The sequence below is a fragment of the Harpia harpyja genome, chromosome 8 (assembly GCF_026419915.1).
Source record: "Harpia harpyja isolate bHarHar1 chromosome 8, bHarHar1 primary haplotype, whole genome shotgun sequence".
Lineage (NCBI taxonomy): Eukaryota > Metazoa > Chordata > Aves > Accipitriformes > Accipitridae > Harpia > Harpia harpyja.
This window is the reverse complement of record NC_068947.1, coordinates 13,009,901-13,031,230: the sequence shown is the minus strand read 5'-3', so window position 1 is coordinate 13,031,230 and position 21,330 is coordinate 13,009,901. Positions and strand designations below refer to the sequence as shown.

General features: G+C 44.4%; 1 protein-coding gene across 2 annotated transcripts in view; it reads left to right on the top strand.

Moving 5' to 3' along the window:
* The first annotated feature begins 575 nt into the window (after window positions 1-575).
* Window positions 576-21,330, top strand: part of BACE2 (beta-secretase 2) — a 55,866-nt gene continuing 35,111 nt past the window's right edge. The window contains exon 1 of one of the 2 annotated variants that reach the window (XM_052794458.1): window positions 576-1,067. In XM_052794458.1, the coding sequence (XP_052650418.1) occupies window positions 756-1,067 (312 nt within the window). In that variant the 5' untranslated portion in view covers window positions 576-755. The remainder of the gene's footprint in view (window positions 1,068-21,330) is intronic. The other variant, XM_052794457.1, reaches the window with a different exon arrangement.

The following is a 21,330-nucleotide window of genomic DNA, read 5'->3' as shown; positions in this document are numbered from 1 at the left end:
TAGTGCAGCAGATGAATTTCCACACACACACGCCCGCTCCTCACACCAGACGCCGCTGCTGCTGTCACCCGCGCCACAGACACATGCTGCCACCGACACCCCTGCGGGAGACGCACCCGCATCCCCGGGCGGCCCTGCACCCCCCCCCCCTCCTCCTCCTCCCATCACCATCCTCCACCCCCTACCCGGCCACAGCCTCCGTTCCCGCGGGGTTCCGAGACGGGCGGCGCCGCAGGGAGGCTGCCGGAGCCCGGCTCCCCCCCCCGGCTGTGAGGGTCGAGCCGCCGCCACAGCGGGAGGGGACCGGAGCCCCGGTGGCCCTCGCCGCCTTCCCCGGCGCGGCTCCCCGCTCTCCCTTTAAGGCTTTGGGAAACTTTTCTCCCCACCGTGCCGTCACGCTCCGTTAGCGGGGCTACGGGCTGGGCTGAGCCGAGCCGGGAAGTTTCTCCCGCGGGCGCCGGCCCGGAGCAACTTTCCCGCACGGTCCCCGGGCAGCCGGAGCGGCCGGGGCCCCGGCCGCTCCGGCTGCCCGGGGGCCGTACGGGAGAAACGCGAGGAGGAGCTCGCTTCGGGGGAGGGGGAGATGAAGCCGGGGCGTGGGGAAGCCGCTCCCTTCTTCTTCCTCCTCCTCCTCCTCCTCCTCCTCCTCCTCCCCCCGCCCCCGGCTGCTCCAGTCTGGCAGCCAGGCGGCCGCTGCCTCTGGCCGGAGCCGCTGCAGTTGGAAAGCGCCCGCCGGCCCCCGCGCTGCCGCCGGGATGGGGACGCCGCTGGCGGCTCCCGGCCTCCTGCTCCTCCTGGCCGGCACCGCGGGGCTCTGCCGGGCTTTCTTCTCCCTCCCGCTCCGTGTGTCCCATCCGGTCGCCCCCGGCGGGTCGCCGCCCGCCCCGGTGGTGTTGCGGCCGGCCAGCGGCAGCCGGCAGCAGGATCCCCTGGGTGGCGCGGACGGCTTGGCCTTGGCCTCGGATCCTGGGGGCACCCTCAACTTTTTAGCCATGGTGGAGAATCTTCAGGGGGACTCCGGCCGCGGCTACTACCTGGAGATGCTGATCGGGACCCCGCCGCAGGCGGTAGGAGCGGGCCGGGGGCTGCGGGCATGGCGGGGGGTAGAGGACGGGGACGGCAAACTTCTTCTCGGTGGCGGGAGTCTCCCCCCCCTCCCCCCCAGCCCAAACGCAACTTTGTCCCGGTGCTCAGTGCTGGCGCCTCCCCCCCCCGACCCCTCCGAAAGACGGTGCCGGTGCCCGGAGCGGCAGCAGCGAGTTTCCGCGGGCCGGCCGGGAGGCGCCTCCCCGCCCGCTCGCCCGGGGCCCCGGCAGCGGCGGGGAGGGGGGGTCGGTGCGGGCAGCGGCGAAGGGCAGCGGCTGCGGGAGGCTGCCCTGCCCCGGCCCGGTGACTGAACCCTGCGGAGCTGGTCCCCGGTTTCATGCTGTCTCATGGCGTTTTGATTCGGAGCGAGTTGTTCCGTCAGTCGAAATGAGTGTGGTTTAGAGTCAGGGGGTGCTTTTTTGTTGTTTGTTTTTGGGGGTTTTTTTTAAGCTGCTTTGCATTGTGATTGGGTGCTCTGATAGATCCTCCCGGTGCCCCCGGGAGAAGCACTCAAAATCTTCCTGCTAAACTAAGTGATGGCTAGGCAAAACCAGCTCTTTCTTTCGGGAATTCATGTGTTGCTCATTAATAACACAAAGAACGTGTGTGTTTTGAATATTGTTTTCAAATAGACTGTGTTTCCTTGAATCTTCCCTTCCATCTGCTTTCACCAGCATTGCTAAAGTTTTTTTGCAATGTAGCTGCTCTTTCATCTGTGTCATGAGATCCCAGGAGGAGCAGTGCTGGGCAGCTGGTGGGGATGACTGGTCAGCTGAGTGGGGATTAATTTCCTGAAAACCCTCTGGGCTTTCCCTCAGAACTTCACGTTTGCTTTGGGAGTTTAGGTCCTTGCATTCCTAGTGTACACAAAAAAGTCCTTATTCTTCTGCTTTAGCTCCTCTATGTAATAAAAAGCCAATGAATGCCAAAATGCCTAGCCAACAGGGAGCGCCCAGCCGTTGTTACGTCTTTGGACTTCCGTGAGCTCTTTCTTTTTTACGCCTTCAATATAAGAGGATTGGCCACATCGTCACTCTAATTGAAAAGTATGACGGTAGGATCAATACATGTATTGAGAAAGGGTGGCATTGTTTTATGCTCAATAAATGGAGTTTAAAAAAAAAAGCTAACTAGGTCTGATGTATCAAGGTGTGGCCCGATAGCCACAGAGGCCAAGAAATAATTTTTCCTCTGTGTTGTGCCCTGTATACTTGACTAGTTCTGTTAGTGTGGCGTTGTGTGTGCTTCATTACTCCAGGGAACATTCAATATTGGTTTCTGCCAGAATCAAGATACCAGATTTGATTGGACTAATAATCCAATTTGGTATGTCTTAAATGAAAAAAAAATTTTAGGTAGAAAAAGTGACTATCAAGCATATCATCTCCTTACATGTCTAGGGGGATTCTGAAATTGGAAGAAATGGAGAAAGAAAAAAATGACAGGCTTTTGATAATGTGACCGGAGGTCTAAGAGGGAGAAATGTGCTGCCCGCAGTGCACCTGGAGGCTTCAGTTACGCTTAACAGCTAGTATTACGTGTATTACATGTGATGTAAGGTTCCAGATAAACTTGCCTCAGTGACTTTTTTTCCCATCTGAAAAAAAGCTCTGAATCTGGTTGCAAAGCTTTTACTATTTTGAACCAGTTCTGAGTTCTCGCAAAGTTAATTATTTAAAAGACCGCCAGTGGTGTTTAGCACATGTGAAGTTTTATTCACGAGTAGGCCCACCGAGGTTGTAAGTAAGGTTATAAATGCGCTTGTGTTTCCAAAATCAGATCTTGGCATGTAGTGACTCAGTAGAGTGCAGTTAAAATTTATTCTCTACTTTTGATGGAGATGAATTTTTTATCTCGTTCCCTGCCTGAAACTGGAAGACTTAAAGATCACAAATGTACTTGTTTTTCTGCTTTGCAATGAATAGTATAAAGCTGCAAAGCCGCTACAGGCTAGTGCTACTTGAATCCTTCACAGCGCTTATACTAAAAGCAAGTATCTTGATACTGCCAAGAGCTGGGATGGTGTTAAATTCCTCGGGCGAGTAGTTGCTGGAGTCAGACTGGGCGATGATCAGGTAGAAAAGGAGAGATGTCTGTTATCGATTTAAACGCTCCTCCCATCCTGACTTTGCCTTACATTAGAAGCTGCAGTGCAAAGTGATGCTTGGACACCTCCCTTTAGCCTTGCACCCCTCTGGCATGGGACTTTCTCCCAAGCTAACTCCCTTCCTCAGCCAGGCCTCTCCCAGGACTGCCGAACCCACGCAGGGGGTAATGCTGCCCTGATGTTTTGCCAAGGAGGAAGAAGGATACTGGCAACGAAGAAGAGCTGCAGAGCAGCATGGCTTCGCTTCTGCGCTGTCGGAGCAGAAAGGCGGATGGCAGAGCTGCTGCTCCAGACGGTGTCACAGAGAGGGGACGGGTAAATGCAAACAAGGCAGTAGTGGACCAAGACCAAATAGCAGGTTGTGAGAAAAGGCACAAAGCTTAATGTCACAGTTACAATAGTGTTGGTGCCTGGTAACTTTGAAAGTGTGTGCGTTAAGTGTTGAAAGCTACTGTGCCAGTATGGGAAATGAGCATTTGTGAAAGACTTCAGCGCTACTGAGCTTGCTTTTCTGCTCAATTGCATTTTTAGAAAATTTCCTTTTTTAATTTCCATTCTTGGAAGGAAGCTACTACAAAAGAATTTCATTTTTCAGGTCATTTAAGGCACGCTGTTTGGCTTTTGTTCCCATTCTGATTTGTCATATAGCGGATAAACACAGCACAGAACTGAGTTTCACAATGGCAGTTCTGAAATACTTGTTCTGACGATATAAAAATAGAGCAGCTGTGTGAAGTCAAATTTATTTTATTTTCAAGAGAGGAAACTTCAGTACAGTCAATCCAGTTTTGCAAAGTGTTTGCAGCCAAAGTGTTTCTCCTCACTTCCAGTTTTATAACAACAGTATCCTTCCTAATCGTATCAGATCTCCAGACTAGCTACCAGGTCAGTGTCAGCTGTCATTACCCCCATTAATTCTCATTCATTCACATGCACATCTACTTAAGAATTATGTGAAAGGTGAAAAAGAAGGTCTGTTGTATTGAAGAGTGTGATATATTTGTCTCTTACTTCACGGACGTGTTATTATGTGTCCTACATCTGACGGATTATGTGCTTTACACCTGTCTGTATAGGTGCACTTCTTCCAATTCCAGATTGAAATAAGAGGTGGCAAGAGCGCAATATGAATTGTGTGCGCTGTTCTTACTACTTATTTCTTTAAATAATCTGATGGAATTCCTTTGCTCTATCTTTTATTATTTTGCCTGCCCTGAGATTATAAGCACTGTGAGGAATGGAATCAAAGATCATTTAGGGTTTTTTCATTATCTTCACCACAGTTCTCGTCCTATTAGTTTTGTTTCTCCTACGAGCTTTTGACCAACAGAATAGTCAGACCTCTAAAGGACCCCATGTTCTTCACAGCTTGCTTGAAGTCCATCTGGACTGCATTAAATGTTTGCAAAGAAAGTACTGTTGCCTCGTCTTGCCTCTTGTGCTAGTCTTCATTGTGTGAGGTAATGGTAGTCCTGCCGGTCTCACTGTGTTTCCAAATTGTGTTTTTTATTGAGACCAGGTAAATGTTATTCCTGCAACTTCATTGCGAAAAGAGACCAGGCGTATGCCTTCTGAGAGCTGAGAGTCACGTAGTTGTGCTCTTATTAGCGGGTATTGAAACCACGATAGGATCTGACTTGTGCTCTGAATGCCACGGCTTCTTTTTGAAATTACAGTGTCAATTTTTCATTCTGTGCATGAAGAGGTTTCGGCTATTGTTTCTCCTAATGGCAGCTTGTTCTGTGCAGGGGGTGAGCAAAAACCTGTCCTGTAAACTTGCTCTGAAGTTTTCAGGTCAACATCAATGTTGGGTCTAACAGCCTTCGCTGTGAAACACAAACTCCAGTTTCTGTGTAATTGGTGGGAAGTTACCTTTCCTTCAATTTCTTCCAGCTATTAAAGAAAAGAAGGATAAAGAAGGATATGTATTAAACACCTCAAGTGTGTCATGGAGTCTTATAATTTATAGCTTGGTATTTTGAAGGTGATGAACATGCGCATTAGCATGTTCTGAACATGCAGCCATTCTTCCTTAACTGTTGATAGCTCTTATTTCCTGAGTGTTGGAAGGAATGAAGATTGTGAGGGAAGATTCAACTGCTCTTGTAATTTCATCGCTTCACTAGTCTTGCTATATTAGGTGATAAGGGCCTGATTTCTGGAGCTGTGCTATTACCTAAGAAGTTAAGCTCTGCTTTCTTAATTTTGCTGAAAGGGGGTTTACTGTCTTTCTAGATACAAGAAGTTTTGCAAATGTGATCCTTCGAGGTTCAAATACCAGAAGGCAAGCTCCAACTCAAGTCTCTCTCTCTCCCTCTCTTTCTTTTTTTTTTTTTTATAAATATATAGGTCTTTTGTGTTTATTTTTGAGCTCTTCATGAAAGCTGAAAAAAGGAAGGATTGAGGAGCAAAGACAAGTGCTGTGGTATACTGGAGTATTTTGAGGTGTCAGTGTCAAAATCCCTCCAGATCCATCTAATGGAAGTATTACTGAAATGCAAAATATTCCTGTTGTTAAATGATAAGTTGGGTAGATTTTGGTTGTTGTTGTTGTATGCCTGCAAAATGAAAAGGACAAGGACCTGAAAGTCGTAAGGCAGGACTAACATAGTGATGTGCTGTGGTGCAGTGGGGTGTAATGTATTTTTGACCAAAGACAAAGCAAACAAACATACCAGGTTTGGGTTGACAGAAAGATCCCTGCCTTTACAAATTAGCATTCTGGCACCTAATTCCATACAAAATTAGCCCTTGCAAAAGGGACGGCGTGTGAAATTCCTCTATGTTTGGATGTTTGGGATTACTAAGGAAGAAATTTTTTTTTTTTTTTCATGGGTTTTGGGTTTTTTTTCCTTTTTTTCCCCTCCTGTAACCAGAGGGCTGTGTGCTCTAGGGATGGTGTCTGGCAAGACAGATTTAAAAACTACTACACCCTGCAGGGGTCTTTATTTTCATGAAGGGCACTTATGACTCCGAGTCTGTGAGGACATGTTAGCTATTACATTGCCTCCACATTTTATTATCTTTGAAAATTTCTCACTTATTGTAGGTGAAGCGAGCCTGACCTGAAATGTTATCTGGTCATTGTCAAGTATAGCTACATTTGAAAAAGGAAGCTGATACAATGGCATACCCTTGCACATGTGCATCTCCAGTATGAATCAGACATACCTTCCTCCCTTTTCTTACTGGCTGTGAAATACATGTTTAATCATAGTTTGTGTAAAGAAGTAAAGGAACTTGTTGCTCCTAATTCTGCCCAGATTAGGACTTGAGATGAGATCTTCAAAGTAAAGGAGGCAGCACTCAGCTGCCTCAGAAAAAGGAAGTGTTTTTTCCTGCCATTGATGGGACTGTCATACATCTTGCTGCTTTTCAGCCTGGTTTTGCTACGTAGATCTGAGCTCACGAAGCAAATGCCGTATGTGTTCTACAGATACCAGACTGCTGTTAAAATCAAAAGTTTTACATTTGAATTTGTATCTGTTAGTTTAGTGTCCTTCAAAGCACTTAAAATAGCCCAGGACCAAAATAGATTTTATTTGCAATTTTTTGCACATGAATTCCCTTAGTTTTAAGATAACAAGTTAGCTGACTCTCTGTCTCCTCTGCATATGCCTACATCGCAGCCACCCGTGCGGCGAGGATCGCGGCGTTAAAGAACTGAGCTAGTAGAAAGCAGCTAACTCGGATTGGTAACAGTCTAGTTGTGACAACGGGGACCTCCACACAAGCGATCTACCGTGCTTTTCCAGGTGGCTCTGCAACACGCGGTGAGCTCCGCTACTGCTGGCAGCACCTGAAGTAGCTCGAGCACGTCTGTATCAACTGTGTGGTTTGGTTTTGCTATGGCAGCGGCTGCGTGCTTTGCACAGCAAAAGCTCTAGCAGCCCAGAACCACCCATGAACCTTGCAGAGGAGCTTCATAAACTTCTTCCTCTTGGGACGAAAGTTTGACCGCTGACCTGATACTGCCCATGCGTGCAGCGTGGCTTCCTCCAGGCGTGGCTGGCCGATGGGCTTTTGGCCGGGCTCGTCCCAGGGCAGTCGTGTAGCAAAGTCAGCTCTCATGCCTTCAGAAAGCCTTGGGCAAGAGTCAACGTTTGCTCCCTCTTTTGCCAAAGGTTGATAAAACAATACTCTTTTCCCCCCTTTTCGCTCCTCCAGCAGAGTTGTTCCTTCGTTCTTCCTTTTACCTGTCACTCTTTCTTCTGCTCTCACTGCCTTTTTATATCTTTTACCGGGAGGGTGGTGGGGGACAGATGTTCTAGAGCTTGGTTTTGTTTTTCAACAGTCCTTCTCAAATAGATGAAACCTGTGGGGTATCGCAGAGAGGGAATTTGAGGAAAATAAGCTAGATAGGAAAAATCTTATTTCAGTGAAAATTACAATTCATTGAATACAATTAATGTGTCATAATTAAAAGGCTCTTTTGAAGGGAATCTGTTAAGACAGTAATTGCTCTCTACAATCCTTTTTTTCCCCTCACCCCTGCTTACTAATAATTTGAAATTATGAAAAATAAATTACTCATAGATTTTTTTTTACTCGCTCAGCTTGTGAGTACTAAAATTAGTTGATTTTATTTAGCTTTATGGTTGGTTTATTTTTGTACCTACTTACTAGCAAAAACTGCTGTTAAGCTGGACTGCGTGTGTTTAGGGAAAAGTGTTTGTCTCAAAGTCGTTGCTAGTCTGGTTTTATTTTAAAAGAGCAAAGGTATTAACACTGCAGTAACACTTGGTAAGCTTCTCTTCCTTAAAGACACAAATGCATCCATTCCTAGGGATCTAAAACTGCTTGATAGCACTACTTTTTCCCATTGGCATTTTTGTTTTAAAGAAAAACAGAGGACAACTCAAGAACTAAGAGTCACCTCTCCACTTGAGGGAGGGAGCAAAAGCCTTCTCACATTAAAGGTCAGCACCTGCCATTTGACAGGGAAAAAGTAATGGAATCCTTTTGGTGGCTGTCTCTCAGATAATTCCTTGATATTTGTTTGTGGGTCTGCCTGAGAGAGTGGTCCGTAGAAGTGCCTCGGAGCCAGCTGCGGTGCTGTGGCTTGTGCTCAGGCTCACGTCAAGGCCAGATGCGAGAATTTTCTCGCCCACCCAGACTCTTTCTGTTTCTTACTTTGCTACCATAGGAAGCTTCATACCAGAGATGATCAGTCATTTGGGGCTTTTAGAGAACCAAAAGGCTTACCTGCTAAGCCACTGTATGGAAGGTTGGGTCCTGTGTGTCCCCCCTTGAAAATTATATTGTGGTATTAGGGAAGAAAAAAATACATCAGGTCAGCATAAGGTAAATTTTGAAGAATGCCTTTGGCAGCAGTAGTTTTGGCATAGAAAATAATATACTAGGATGTCTGTTTCGACTGCAGCCTTCGGATCTATTTTCAAAATTGCCACTGCGAAATCTTGAGGGAGATTTTTTCTCTTATTTTTTTCTACCTAATTGGAAACTTTACTTCTGAAATTCCATTATGATACCTGTTGATAGAGAAACCTTGGCTGTCAGTGTTTGTGGCTTAAGAAATTAACAGTTGTAGTGTCTTTTCAAGACAGAACATGCTATACCAATTTGGAAGGTCTTCAGGGCAATGTTACTATGCTGCTTAAGCATGGTATGGAAAGACTTAGGCTTTCATTCACTGTGCTGTCTAGTAGACGTCTGCTACGGGTAAGAGTGAAATGTGAGGCGTGTCAGAAAATGAATCATCAGTCCTGCTGATACTTTTCTGTGACTAAAGAGATTTTTATTTAATTCATTCATTTTTCTTCTGGGTGACTCTCAGGTTGCAAATAAGCCAGAGGAGTCCAAAGGTGGTCATGCTTCCCAAAAATCTGAGAAGTGCTGTATCAAGATAACGTCTGATGCAGTTACAGTGCTTCAGTTTATGTGTCACAGAGTAACCTTCTCATTACTTCACGGATGCAAAGTCCTTCAGGGAATAACACAAACATCTCGTGTGATCCAAAGTGCCAGAGTTTTGCATTTGGACTGCTGAGATAAATAAGGGGGGGGGGAGAGAAAATTTCTCAGCAGCTGTAGTTATGAATGCTGGCACATGTTACGTGTTCCAGCTAAAGTTAACTTTCATTTGCACTCTGCTGAGCCTTTGGGTTGGCAAGTGACCAAATACTAGTGATACTACCTGTGTGTTTTTGTTCAGGTTCGGAAACTTTCTCCACAGCAGGTGTGCACGACAACCTTTGCTGTTGCTAATGGGTGAAATTCCACAATTCCAGTGGCCTGAGCACCATCAGCTCCAGTGTGTAGGCAGCAACGTGGCTGCACTTGCCACCTTCTCATAAAATGTTGGAGCCCTGGGCTGCTGTAGGACCTGAGGTACCATCATCACACAATGGGTTGTAACCCCTGGCCGAAGTAGAAGATAGCTTAGGCCTACATACAGGTTGATATGTGGAGGAATGGATAGTAGGAAACTGTCTTCTGTGTGTTGTTGCAATGTGTAGTAGCAGACTTTGTCAACCTGAGAGCATGAAAAAGTCTTTTAACTTCCTGCCCTACAAACTCAACCTGGTGTCTGAAAATAAAGCTGTGTTCCTGCATGCCTCTGTGTTCTCCTGTGTAATAAAGATTTTTATAGTGGAACTTGGTTAACAATTGTAATGATGTATGAGCCACAGGCGAAGCTAGTTCATTTCCCAGAGCTGCTGCCTCTACAGTATTAGCGAGGGTAAAGAGTAAAGTGTGCATGTTTGAGAAGGAGAGAGAGAAATAAATGAGTCCAATAGCAGGGGGAGAAACACTGCTGCTTTTAAAAAAAAGAATTTTAAAAAAATCATATCTTATTTCACTTGAGAATCAAATCTGCCTTTTAAATTGCTCTGCCAAATTTTTAAGTAAAAATGTTAGAATAAATATGAATAAAAAAGACTGTTCATATTTTTAACAAATCAAACACATTATTGTGACATTGCTTAACAGCTGGGTTTTTTCCCTTTTGTTTTTTCTCCGATCAAATAGTCCTTCCTGGTATTATGGAGTGGAAAGCTGCTTTCTGTTTGTGCCTTTGAACTCCCCTGCATAATTCCAAGAAATACCCATGATGACAATCAAATTCTGCTCCTTGGTAATATCCTAAATAGGTCAGGTGGAATGGGGAGCAAAAGCCTTCTGTCTGTTGTATTCCCTTTATTAATTACCAGGAAAATAAAAACACTGGAGTTGCATCACCTTGTTTGTGCTCTGAGACCTGGGGCTGCCTGTGGACATTCCTGTGGCTGCTTAAGACGGCACGGACCAGCGGGCAGCTGCCTGACCCTATGCCTTTCCCCAGAGATGTGGCACAGCTTTTCTAGCAGGAAATACAATCAGAATAACCAAATTCCAGAATTCCAGTCCTTGTGCTTGACATAGCTGTACTTGCTTTTTTTTTCCTCATCTCTTCCCTCCCTCTCCTTGCCTGCAGCAACGGATCCAGTCATGTCCCTTTGCCGTCCATATAGCAGCAACCCAAGAGGTGTTGCGAAAGTATGTGATCGTGCCTGTTTCTGGGCAGAAAGGGAAGAATGGAGGTGGGAGCTGCTGTGGCAGGTGGGGAAGAGGTAGATCAAGGGAGTTAAAGGATGGGTAAATGCCAGGACCAGTCTTTTCAGCTCCCCAGGCTGAAACATACCAGTTTGGCAATATGAAATACTGTAGCAGCTCTCATATGTTAAACAAAATCTGACAGTGCTGCAAGTTCAGTCCTGAAGAACACGTTGTGGCGTTTTTATAGCAGAGGTCATGCCTTGAAGTACAGGGAGTTCACAGCTGCTTTCCCAAGGTGTGTGCTAATTTATTTACCTCTCTATGTCCAACAATCTTGGCTAATCCAGGGATCCTAGTGTGTGAACATGGGATTGGTGGTAGTTTCCTGGCCTCCAGGAAGGAGAGACTGCTTTCACAACCATGAACTTGACTTAAGCAATAAGCTGGGGGTTCCCATGTAATCATGTCCATTGGCTTTCATGTTTTGGGAAGGTTGGTTGTTTCACTGTTGCACTGTATGCATAGGGAAAGCCCAAGAAAAATTACTCTTATCCACTTTGTTATTGTTACGGTGTTTCAGGGGAATGACTGGAAAATATCATATAAGCATTCAGTGTCCTTCTTGAAGAAAAGCACTAAAAAACCCCATAAGTAAGCCCCTCCTGAAAGCAGGCAGTAGGTGCAGCTAGAAGGACATTATAACAAGCGGCCCTGCTGTGTGGGTATGGCAGTGCTACTGGGAACAGCCTGTTCTGGGGAGAACGGATAGACCTGACGTGTCAGGAGTGTCCTGCCTTCACCTCTTCTAGCAGCTCTCCAGACTTTGAAAAACCTTTGCTAACAAACACCCGTCTCCAAAACTAACATCTTGACAGAGGAGGGGAAAAAACCTGAAAAGAATCATGTCACTACGAGAGTGAGTTGATGGGGGAGGAGAGGGAAGAGATCAGACCCAGCGTGCAGCCTTCTCAAAACTCCGATTTTTCTCACTGCTGTCCTGCCAACTTCTTTTTCTTCCTACCTGTCTCTGAAATGTAGCCTTTTTCAAAGTTAATCGCTGCCTTCAAAAGCTTCTTAAATATTGCAGGAGCAGCTTTGGCACTTGGTTTCACATCTCTAGTGCAATTTGAAATCCAGGGTCTTAAATTGGAGATTGGAGTTCAGATCTTTGGCGCAAGGGAGACCTTTTAATGGAGGTAGAAGTACAGGAGCGAGACTGAATCTCTCCTGAGAAGCTTCTGCCTGCTGCTGAAGGGCAAGGGTACTGTGGTGTCTTTGACAAAAGGGAGATTACCAAAAAAAATAACTGCGCTCATGAGGCTAGAGATACCTCCTAGCCTATGCTCAAGAACATTAGGAATGGGCTTCATAAGCTGTACGGAAGTTTGAAATGTGGCCTGTGATTAATTCTGTTATTTCTAAATGGCACAGTAAACAAGGGCAGTGACTCACAGTGTAGAAGCTTGTACAGCATGAAGAAGGTGTAGTCAGTTCAAGCCTTCTTCACTTTACTTAGTATAGCTTGGCTCTGTGCAAATGTGTAAAACGGTTGCAGTCTTACAGCAGTTGGAGGGGTTGTTGCTTTAGTTTCTAAACAAACTTTTTTTTTTTATAGTGTAAGACTTCTGAAGTTAGGTAGAAAAGAACTAAAAACGCCTTTTTTTTTTTTTTCAGACAGCAGTTTCTCTCAGTCTAATGAACAGTAGAGGTAAAGAAAAGGGTGACCTGACAAAATAAATTGGAAGCTAATTTTGGAGAGCAAAAGCCTCAGAAAATTGAAATTCTGAACTGTATGCAGCTTCTAGCTGTAATCATTCACTGGGTATAATACATTAACATAGGCTTACTGATTTCATTTCCTTCAAAAAAAAACCCCAAAGCAAAAAGCCTTCCTTGGGTATCATACTCTGAAAGGTAGGGTATTAGCATGATGAGTCCTTTTCTCCTTTTTTTTTTTTTTTTTTCCTAAAAAGAAAACCCTCTAAAATTGTTTGACATAAGACTGGTTTTTAGAAGTATCATGCCCCAAGTAGTGGTAGTAAACAGAACACACATAGCAGATGTTTAACCTAACACACTTGAGGTGGATGGTTTGTTGTTTTTCAGTGAGGTGGTTGTCTTTTTTTACAGAGAAAGTTTAGCTTCAGGTCAACTGAAGCAATCTGACAGTGGTTTTCTTCAAGAATGAAGCAAGGCAGGCTGCAGTTAAGCACAAGTGCACAAGTGCACAGAGGCTTGCTGAGGGAGCTGTCTGGGGATAGCGAAACCCTTTTTCACTGGCCGGTGGTGTCTGTGCCCCGGTATCCTGAAATACAGTTGTGCAGCCCTTCGCCCACCTCCGCCACCCTTCTATTTACTGTGGAGCTAGAAGCTGTCCCGCTTCTCAGGTCCTCCCACAGCACCCATAGCTCTGTCGACTAGTAGCCATCTGATGTGGCTGGCCATTGCTCCGAAGAGTTCAAAATCCTGCCGAGTGGTGCCCAGCAGGTCTGCTCTGCGGTGGCTATGCCTGGTGGTTTCAAAGCGAAAAAGAGATTTAGGTTGAGAAGGTGACTGTGAAATCGGTAATGGCATTCACGAGTGTATCTCCAAGAGTCAGGCTGGTGGTAGAGATGGATTTCAGGCATTTCTTCAGTTTCTTTTTAGCTGTTGAATTATTGAATTAATAGTTGTCTCTCCAACACCTTTGGCCACTGTGTTCTCTGGGGAGGGAGGGGTGAGCTTTGGATGAGATGCTTACTAATTTAGATGTGGCACAGAGCTTAGATGTAGCCTGTCTCTAAACCAAGACTGCGTGGGCACTGGGATTCCTCACAAGTCTTGCAGTTAGATGTGAGAGTTGGTCCCAATGGCATTCGGCTTACGGTCTCCCTGTCTCATCAGTGCTGTACTGTAATTAACAGAAAATTGATGAATTTAATTCCTATACACCTACTAACAGGTGGAAACATGCTTTCAGATTTAACAAGAGCTCTGTGTGTACTTAAGTGCAAATAGCTGATGTCTCCTGCATTCATTCGTGAATTTCAGGGTGTGTTTGTGGGGTTTTTTTAATCTTCCGTTTATCTAGGCACTCATTAATTTTTCAATCAAGAACGTGTTTAGTATAAATATAGAAAATATATATATTTTCCTCACTCAAATTTGTAAGCACTGGGGTGCCTTACTGCTCTTCTTAAGAACTAACAGTCTACTTGATGTTAATGTGCATTGATGGCTACACTGGGGAAGGCTGATGAAGATACCAGTTGGCTCACACACAACCCCTTTTTTCTGAAAAGTGTGGCTCCCAGGGGGTCTCTGTGGCAACCGTACGTCTGTTAAAAGACTATCACAGTTTTGCTCGGTCTTCTTAAACCAGTTCAAGCCTTTCAATGGTTATTTACAGGTGAGATTTTCTAGACCTCTAGATTATTGTTGTTACTGAACTTTCTCTAACTAGTCCAGATCTTCCTTAAAACCTGATGCCTAGAGCAGGGCATGACTTCAGCTGTAGCTGGTTTATGTGAACTAGAGGGTTGCTTCACACACCTAGTTTTTTGTCAGCTATAGGGCATGATATGGGTGAGGGAGTTGCATCTGAAAAAAAAAAAAGAGGAAAAAAAGGTTAATATTTTCTGAAAAGGCAATGGGACAAAATTGCTACGATTCACACAGCTCTAAGATAAGCAAGTAATAGCTCATGTTCAACAGCAAAGCATGTTCATATAGCATGAATAGGATGGATGTGTTGTATGATAAATCTAGACATAGCAAATAAATTTCAGCCTGAAAAATAAGATACCACATGAGACGGCATGTGCAGAAAGAATGCTAATGTTTAGAGAACCGAAGGCACTGGCAGAAAGGAGAGCGCAGAAATGAAGAATAGATATTTTGTTTTGTTACCAGGATTGATTGGCTGACTATTTTTTTTGTCTTTAAACCATAATAGCCTTCCCTTATTGTCAAAATGATAATATATATAAAGCACTTCCTGTAATATTTCCCTTCAAAATGACTATTCATCAGTCCCAGAGTCAGATGCTCATATTTCAACTCACAATTTAGTTTAGCAAGTTTATACTTCAAAGCAATCAGTCATTTTAGCATTTGTGTTTTTAATACAAATCTCAACTACAGAAGCACGCAGTGCTCTTAAGCATGGATAGATTGGCTAATCCAGATAGTACGTTTTAATCTTCTGGCAAAGAAAGAGATTATTGCTTTTCAGAGAGAGAAAAAAAAAAATGAAGTATTCCTCCCAGTCTAGCAGTGCAGATCATTAAAAGATCGAGGGCAAAAGTCTCTGGTCTTCTCCTGGGCCCAGTACAGGTGTGAGAGGGTCCAGGGATAGCTAAGTGGTTTAGGTGCCTGGAGGAGAGAGTGAATGTAACGGTAGTATAGATACGGGGTCAAATCCCAGCTCCTGACACCAGCTGGGAATATGGTAAGGGGACTGACAGCGAACGCCAGACATGCTCTGGTGGGCTTGATCTGCTGCTGCCCTGAGGAGCCTCCATTTGCCACTTGTTCTCCTGCTTACTCTGCAACCTACAAACACACCACAGTTTCTGTGACAACATTCTGCCGTTGCGAAAGGAGGAATTATCTTTGGTGATATACTTGACCCTCCTGGTTTGGCCAAGTTTTCATGCTGCAATAAATCACCTTCCTCTGCGTTCCCGGTGTGACGCTACAATCAAACGTGGGCACCACCTGCTGAACAAACGGCATTAGAAAATCATTAATCTCCATTCCATTTTTCTTTCTCACAATGCCTCTCTTATCTTGGCTGCATGGTTAAACCCTTATGACTGTGGGAGGATTTTTTCTGGAGGTAGTAGCAGATAGGTCTGTTTTCACTGGCGAGGTGACCTTGCTCGGGGCACCACAGGAAATACTTCTCATCCTGGACTCAGCGTAACATGTGGGCCTGCCCCCTTCTTCCTCCTCCTCAAAGATGAATTCGATACCGTCCAAGCTGCAGAGAGTTATTTGGCTCCGGGTGGCTTGGACCAGATGACCCCCAGAGCTCCTTTCCAACCCTAACCATTCTGTGAAGCGCTGCAGAGCAACGAGGACTGGGTTGCTCCAGTCCGGGGACCGCTTACGAGCAATGAAAAATGGGAGAGTCCTGTCCCTGCCCCAGTGTTCAGGGGCAGCGCGTCAGTCTGTTGTACAGACCAACAAACTTACCCTTTTTTTGTTTCAGTCTTACCTGTTCAGCAAAATACGTATTATTCTGCAAGGAGAAATGTGTCATTGTGGAGGCTTTTTCAGTTTATGTCTAACTTTGCAGGCCTCTACATCTAGACATGCTGCCAAAGATTCCTCTAACTCATCTTTTAATTACGTTTTATTTCTGTATCTTAAGAGGAACAGACCTATATTACAGCCTACTCTTCTGAAATTGTTTATTAGAAAGTAGGCCGTAAATGCTAATTCCAAGTAACACACACAAAAAAACCCCAGCGTACAGTACCTCTGTGCTTAAAAAGCTGCTGTATATTGTAACAGTATTAATTTGTAGAAACAAATTGCTGAAATAACCTGACTGACAGTCTGTGCCAATAATAACACGGAATAACTGTGGACAAACACAGCATATAGTTGCTAGTGTGTTTTCTTTTTCGCGTGATGGTTGTAAGCAATTCTTGCCGGATGGGCTGATAATGTAATTAGGAATTGTTGTGTTAAATGAGGCAGTATTTAAATTGGCAACTAATTTTCCTATCTATTAACCAGCTTGAAAAAGAAGAGCTGTTACCCAAGTGATTTCTAGCTGCTAATCTCTGACAAGAAATGTAGCACTTCTCTGCACCTTTTTTTAAGCACTGTCTAGCAAATTATTTTCAGTAGGGTTTATTATGTGTGGGACAAAATAAGAAAGAGAGGGAGTTAAGAGATGTTACAAGTTCAGGGATTGTTAGATGGGGTGGACTTCTACTAAACCGGTACATCGTGATGTGTGGTAACAGCTCATGAGCCAGTAATGGGATGCTTGCTATTTATAGTCTCTACATGTGGACAAAAAAACCGTATTTACTTTGTGATAGTTCACTGTGTAGCATACTCCATCAAGCAGAGTAGGACTCTAAGCCCTATTTTAAGTGTGTGTGTGGGAGAAATCATGAAAGCACAGCAGGACGAGATTTTGAACGGCATATGAATGTTACTAGTGTGGAATGGTCGCTCTCTTTATTGGGGACGGGAGAGGAGAGAAAAGAAGGGGGCACCCTCAGGTCGAGTTAAAATCCCAGAGAAGGCATGATGGCTTGTAGTTTTCATCATGAACTCCTGCGGAGCGAGCTTTTTTGGTCTGCTGACTTGTGCAGCAGAAGTATCAATTGCCCATTATTAAGACTTTGACTGAACCCCAGAGTAAATGTAAGGCTGAATGAGGTTGATTATTATATTTATGGCTCTATCTGTGCAAATCTTATTCCTTTTTTTTTTTTTTCCCCCATATGCTTCAGCTGAAGCAGGGATGAAGAGCCGAATACATTTTTGCAGCCTGGTTTCTTCTGCCCAGTGGTGAAACTTCATTGCTTGACCTAAAAGGATCAGACCCATTAACTTGGAAAAAACCTATAATGGATTTTTCCATGGGCCAATCTTTTAATGGGGATGAAGATTATCTCTAGCTCAGTGTGGGTTACCCAGGGAGTCACATCAAAAGCAGCAGCACGACAGGGTTGCATGCAAGCCCTAGGATTCCCACCTGGAAAAGGCTGTGTATGCTAAACCATGTGGAGGGCTGCTTCAAAGAAATGCATTATGCACTTGTAGCCTGTGGGATTTGTTTTGTATATTTTTCTGAAAGTTATGAAAAACTCCCAACCTCAAACTAAAAACAGGAAAGAGAAATTTGGACTAGGTCCAAGTAAGGTGTAGATCAGAACAGGCAACATCTGTCCCTGCTAGAGCATGCTAGCAACCTCTATGCAACAAAAATGGAATGATTGCCACCTTTTATCACTTTTCCTTGAAAATGTGAAGGAAGTCACTTTCTGAATGCATGGTGGGATAACTGCAAATTGCTGTTCACCAGGCAGTTAAATGAGGCATAGATAATGCCTGGTGTTGATGACGCTGCATTGACGCCACTTGCTGTAACAGATAGGGCAGGCACCTGAACTACAGGCAGACGAAGCTTTGAAAAAAAGATGACAGATCAATAGGCAATATTTTTTTCTGATATCAAAATACAACGATATTCAGCAATGGAAAGCTTAAAAATATTAAAGACATAGCGGTAAGTTAAATTATTGAAGCAGGATAGCATCCAGTAAGTGCTATTTGATGTTGGCGCTAAACCAAGCACTGGAAAGTTTGAGGGATCCTTGAAGTATTGACAATATGTTTGACTTCCAGTTGACATAAATCATTATGACTGGGGTTTTTTCAGTGTCTCTACCCCTTCAGAGTAGAAAAAAATATAAAATTCATGGCCTAAGGAGGCTTCTGCTTTCAATGTTCGTGACTTTCAGTAAACGGGTTTGGATTTGTTTCTTTTTATAAGCACAACTTAATGGCATATAGATAGAGTGTCAGATTTCCTCTGTAAGTTTGTCGTGGCAGAGGGGGATGTTACTGTCTTGCTTACTCTATAGCTAGGGATCTTTATGAACTTCTTATTAATAATAACAACGCTATTTCCATACAGGAAATGCATCCAGCAAAATAATCTCCAGATACAATACTATGTGCAGACTTTATGTCCCACAGCTGTGGTAAAGGTGACCTTCAGGGGGAAAAAATGGCCTTTTGCATTTGCTGTCTGCTTTCTGCTATATAGGTCTGAAATTGACTTGGAAACCACAATAAAAAAGAAACCAAGGCTTTCCTTCTGTGCCTCCAAAAGCAAAAGGAAAGTAGTTTTTCATTGTTTTTAATGCTGGGCACGTGATCAGTCAGCAGTCTTTGGGCAGTTTCTCCTTCATAGCCTCGTTCAGCCGTGTCTCTCCGACCTTGGCTTTCGCAAAATCTGACTTCATCTGACAGTCTCTGACAAAACAGGGTGATCACTAAATAACCAGCTCTCGGTGACAGGAAGTGATTCACTCGAGGTGGCTGTAATAAACCCAAGGAACCTGCTCCGCCTGCCCGCGAGAGCTCTGATTCACCACATCTGGGGCTTCAAGAGGAGGCAGCTGGAGAGGACGCTACCACCGCTGTTGGCTCTGCCTCGGCATCAGGGTCTTCTGTCCCTGTGACAGAAAGGTAAAGGCACAGAGAGGTATGACCACTCTCCGGCCGTCACAGCACATAGCTCAGTGAATCAAGTTGAGGTGCCATCGGTTTCAGTTTTTGTTAGTAAGCTGGGTGGCGAAATGCAGAGGCTGGGGAGTTGAGCACATAGTGTGTTTGACTTCATCTTTTGGGAGAGGGCAGGGCTGACCTCTGGAGATGGGGCAGGATAGGCAGCCCTGGACCATAGCTCTTTCAGTTGCCACCCTGTGACTCACCAGAGCTTCCCTGAAGCTCCCCCAGCAGCACCATTAAACCTGCAGCAGGCAGTACAGAATAAAGTAGGCTTCAGTGGTGACAACATGAAAGTGATTCTTAATGAGACGTGAAGGCACTAAAGAAAATTCAGACCCAAAGGGTAGCCAGGAGAGAAAGAGAACTCAGTAAGTTATACCCACCCCAAAATGAGCTGCTAATCACTGGCACTATTGTGAGGACTACAATAAATCAGTGTCTGCCCTGGCCGCCTGCATCTCATTATGCACAAACATGCGGAGAGAGAATGTCAGCCTCAATAGCGATCTGTCATGTGAATGCTGCTGTGTCCGAGTGGGCTGGCACTTGCATGGTTGGCCAGCTTTGTTTTTTCTTTTTCTTTTTATTTTTGTGGGGGATATTTATTTTCTTTTGGAAATGTTGATTTGCTCCGTACTGTGGGTAGTAAATTTGCCCTTTTCTTCAGTGATTTGTGAATTCTGTGATGATAACATTGTATTTAAGGTGTGGGGGTAAAATATCTTTCATATATGTCATATTTAGTGATTGGGGGTTTGTTTGGGTTCGGGGTTTTTTTTTTCCTCCCCAAGTCCTCCTTCGTGTATGGTGCCATGCATATTACTGAAGCTAGGGCAACACCTACATGTTTTTATGCAGCTGATGTACAGTGCCCATTACTCAAGCATCACAGACTGCCTCGGAAAGGCTAATTAATTTAAGCCCTGCAGCACCCCTTTGAGGCAACTTTTGTTGGTTCTGATAGATGCACACACTGTAGCCGCTCTTTGTTATTTATTTTTAATATGATTTCTCTCCCAAAGAGGGGGAAAAAACGAATAGTTCTTACTTTGTTAGGTAGTTGACAAAATGTTAGGCTTTTGATATCTTTGAAATAAAGTATGTAGCAAACTTTGGATTTTATTGCAAGCCATGCCTCAGAGGTTCCTTTTTTCTTTTAAAGCCTCAGCTCCTGGAGCCAGGTGAACTTGTAGATGTCCTTTTGTTTTTAAATCTCTATGCCTAGCTCGTGTGGTTGCAAAATAAATTTTAATATATTGTCTCCGCTTAATCTAAAATCTGGGATGCAGTGAGGCACTTGACTAAGGTGGTGGGTTTGTTTCTTTTTAGTCTTAAAATTTTTGCATGATTAGGACTGGGAATACCAATGCCAGAGTGTGCGTGCAGTTCAGAAGAGAGTCCTATGGATTACTAGTTGGTTTTGTGTTCATGTTTTAATTTCAGAGCTCCTCAGTCCCATCCTATATTAACTGGGTAAAACAAGCGTAACGATCTCCTCCTTCCCCCTCCATGAGCAAACCAAAAATGTTTTTGAACATCGACTCACACTTTTTTGGTCTATACTCAGTCTTAAACTTATTAAAGAAGGATTCAGCATATATTCTCCAAATGCTTTATCCTCCTTTGTCTTTACTGTCCTTTCTGAGCTCGGCCCTGTTTCTCCACTTCATTTGTCAACACTAAACTCATTTCCCCTATTGTTCTCTCTTACTCTTCCCATGTCCACTTTCAGTGCTAGATCCCTAGCTACCCCATGTCTTAAGGAGTGATGAGGACTACCAAAGTGGCTGGTTTGAGCTGACTTCAAACCACGGGCAACCCAGTCCTCATGTCTCACTTCCTCCTACAGGAAAATTCTTAATTCCTTAATATTTTTCTGGGGAGCAGGTGTCCCCTACTGCCTAGGGCATAATTTCACAATCATTTTAAGCCAATCTGAGACCGCACTGTCACCAAGGGAGGAATCGCCCTTTTCTACTATCTGCTACTACCATCTCTTTTCAAGTAGCTGCTGATATGGCAGATTGCTAATTTTTTTTTTTTTTTTTTTTTTTTTTGGTAACAGTAGGTGAGGAACCTGATCTGATGTGCATCACAGCCCCATGGGTACGAGTGCTTATGCCAAGAAGCCCTGGGAAGCACCCAGCCAAAAGCAGGGAAAAAGTGTGACCGCTGCTTTTGGGAGCAGTACAGTCTCTGACTGACTTAAATTATCATTTAATGACGCTACATTTAATGTAGTTTCAAGGTCTCACTGAAAGAGGTGATCCTGCATCTGGCTGCTAGTTCCCATGCTGTTACCTTCTGCTTTGTGTTAGCACAAGCCATCATGCAGCTGTGGTGAACTGGCCTGCTTATCTGAGCCAAATGGGGAAAGGAGACATCTCGTT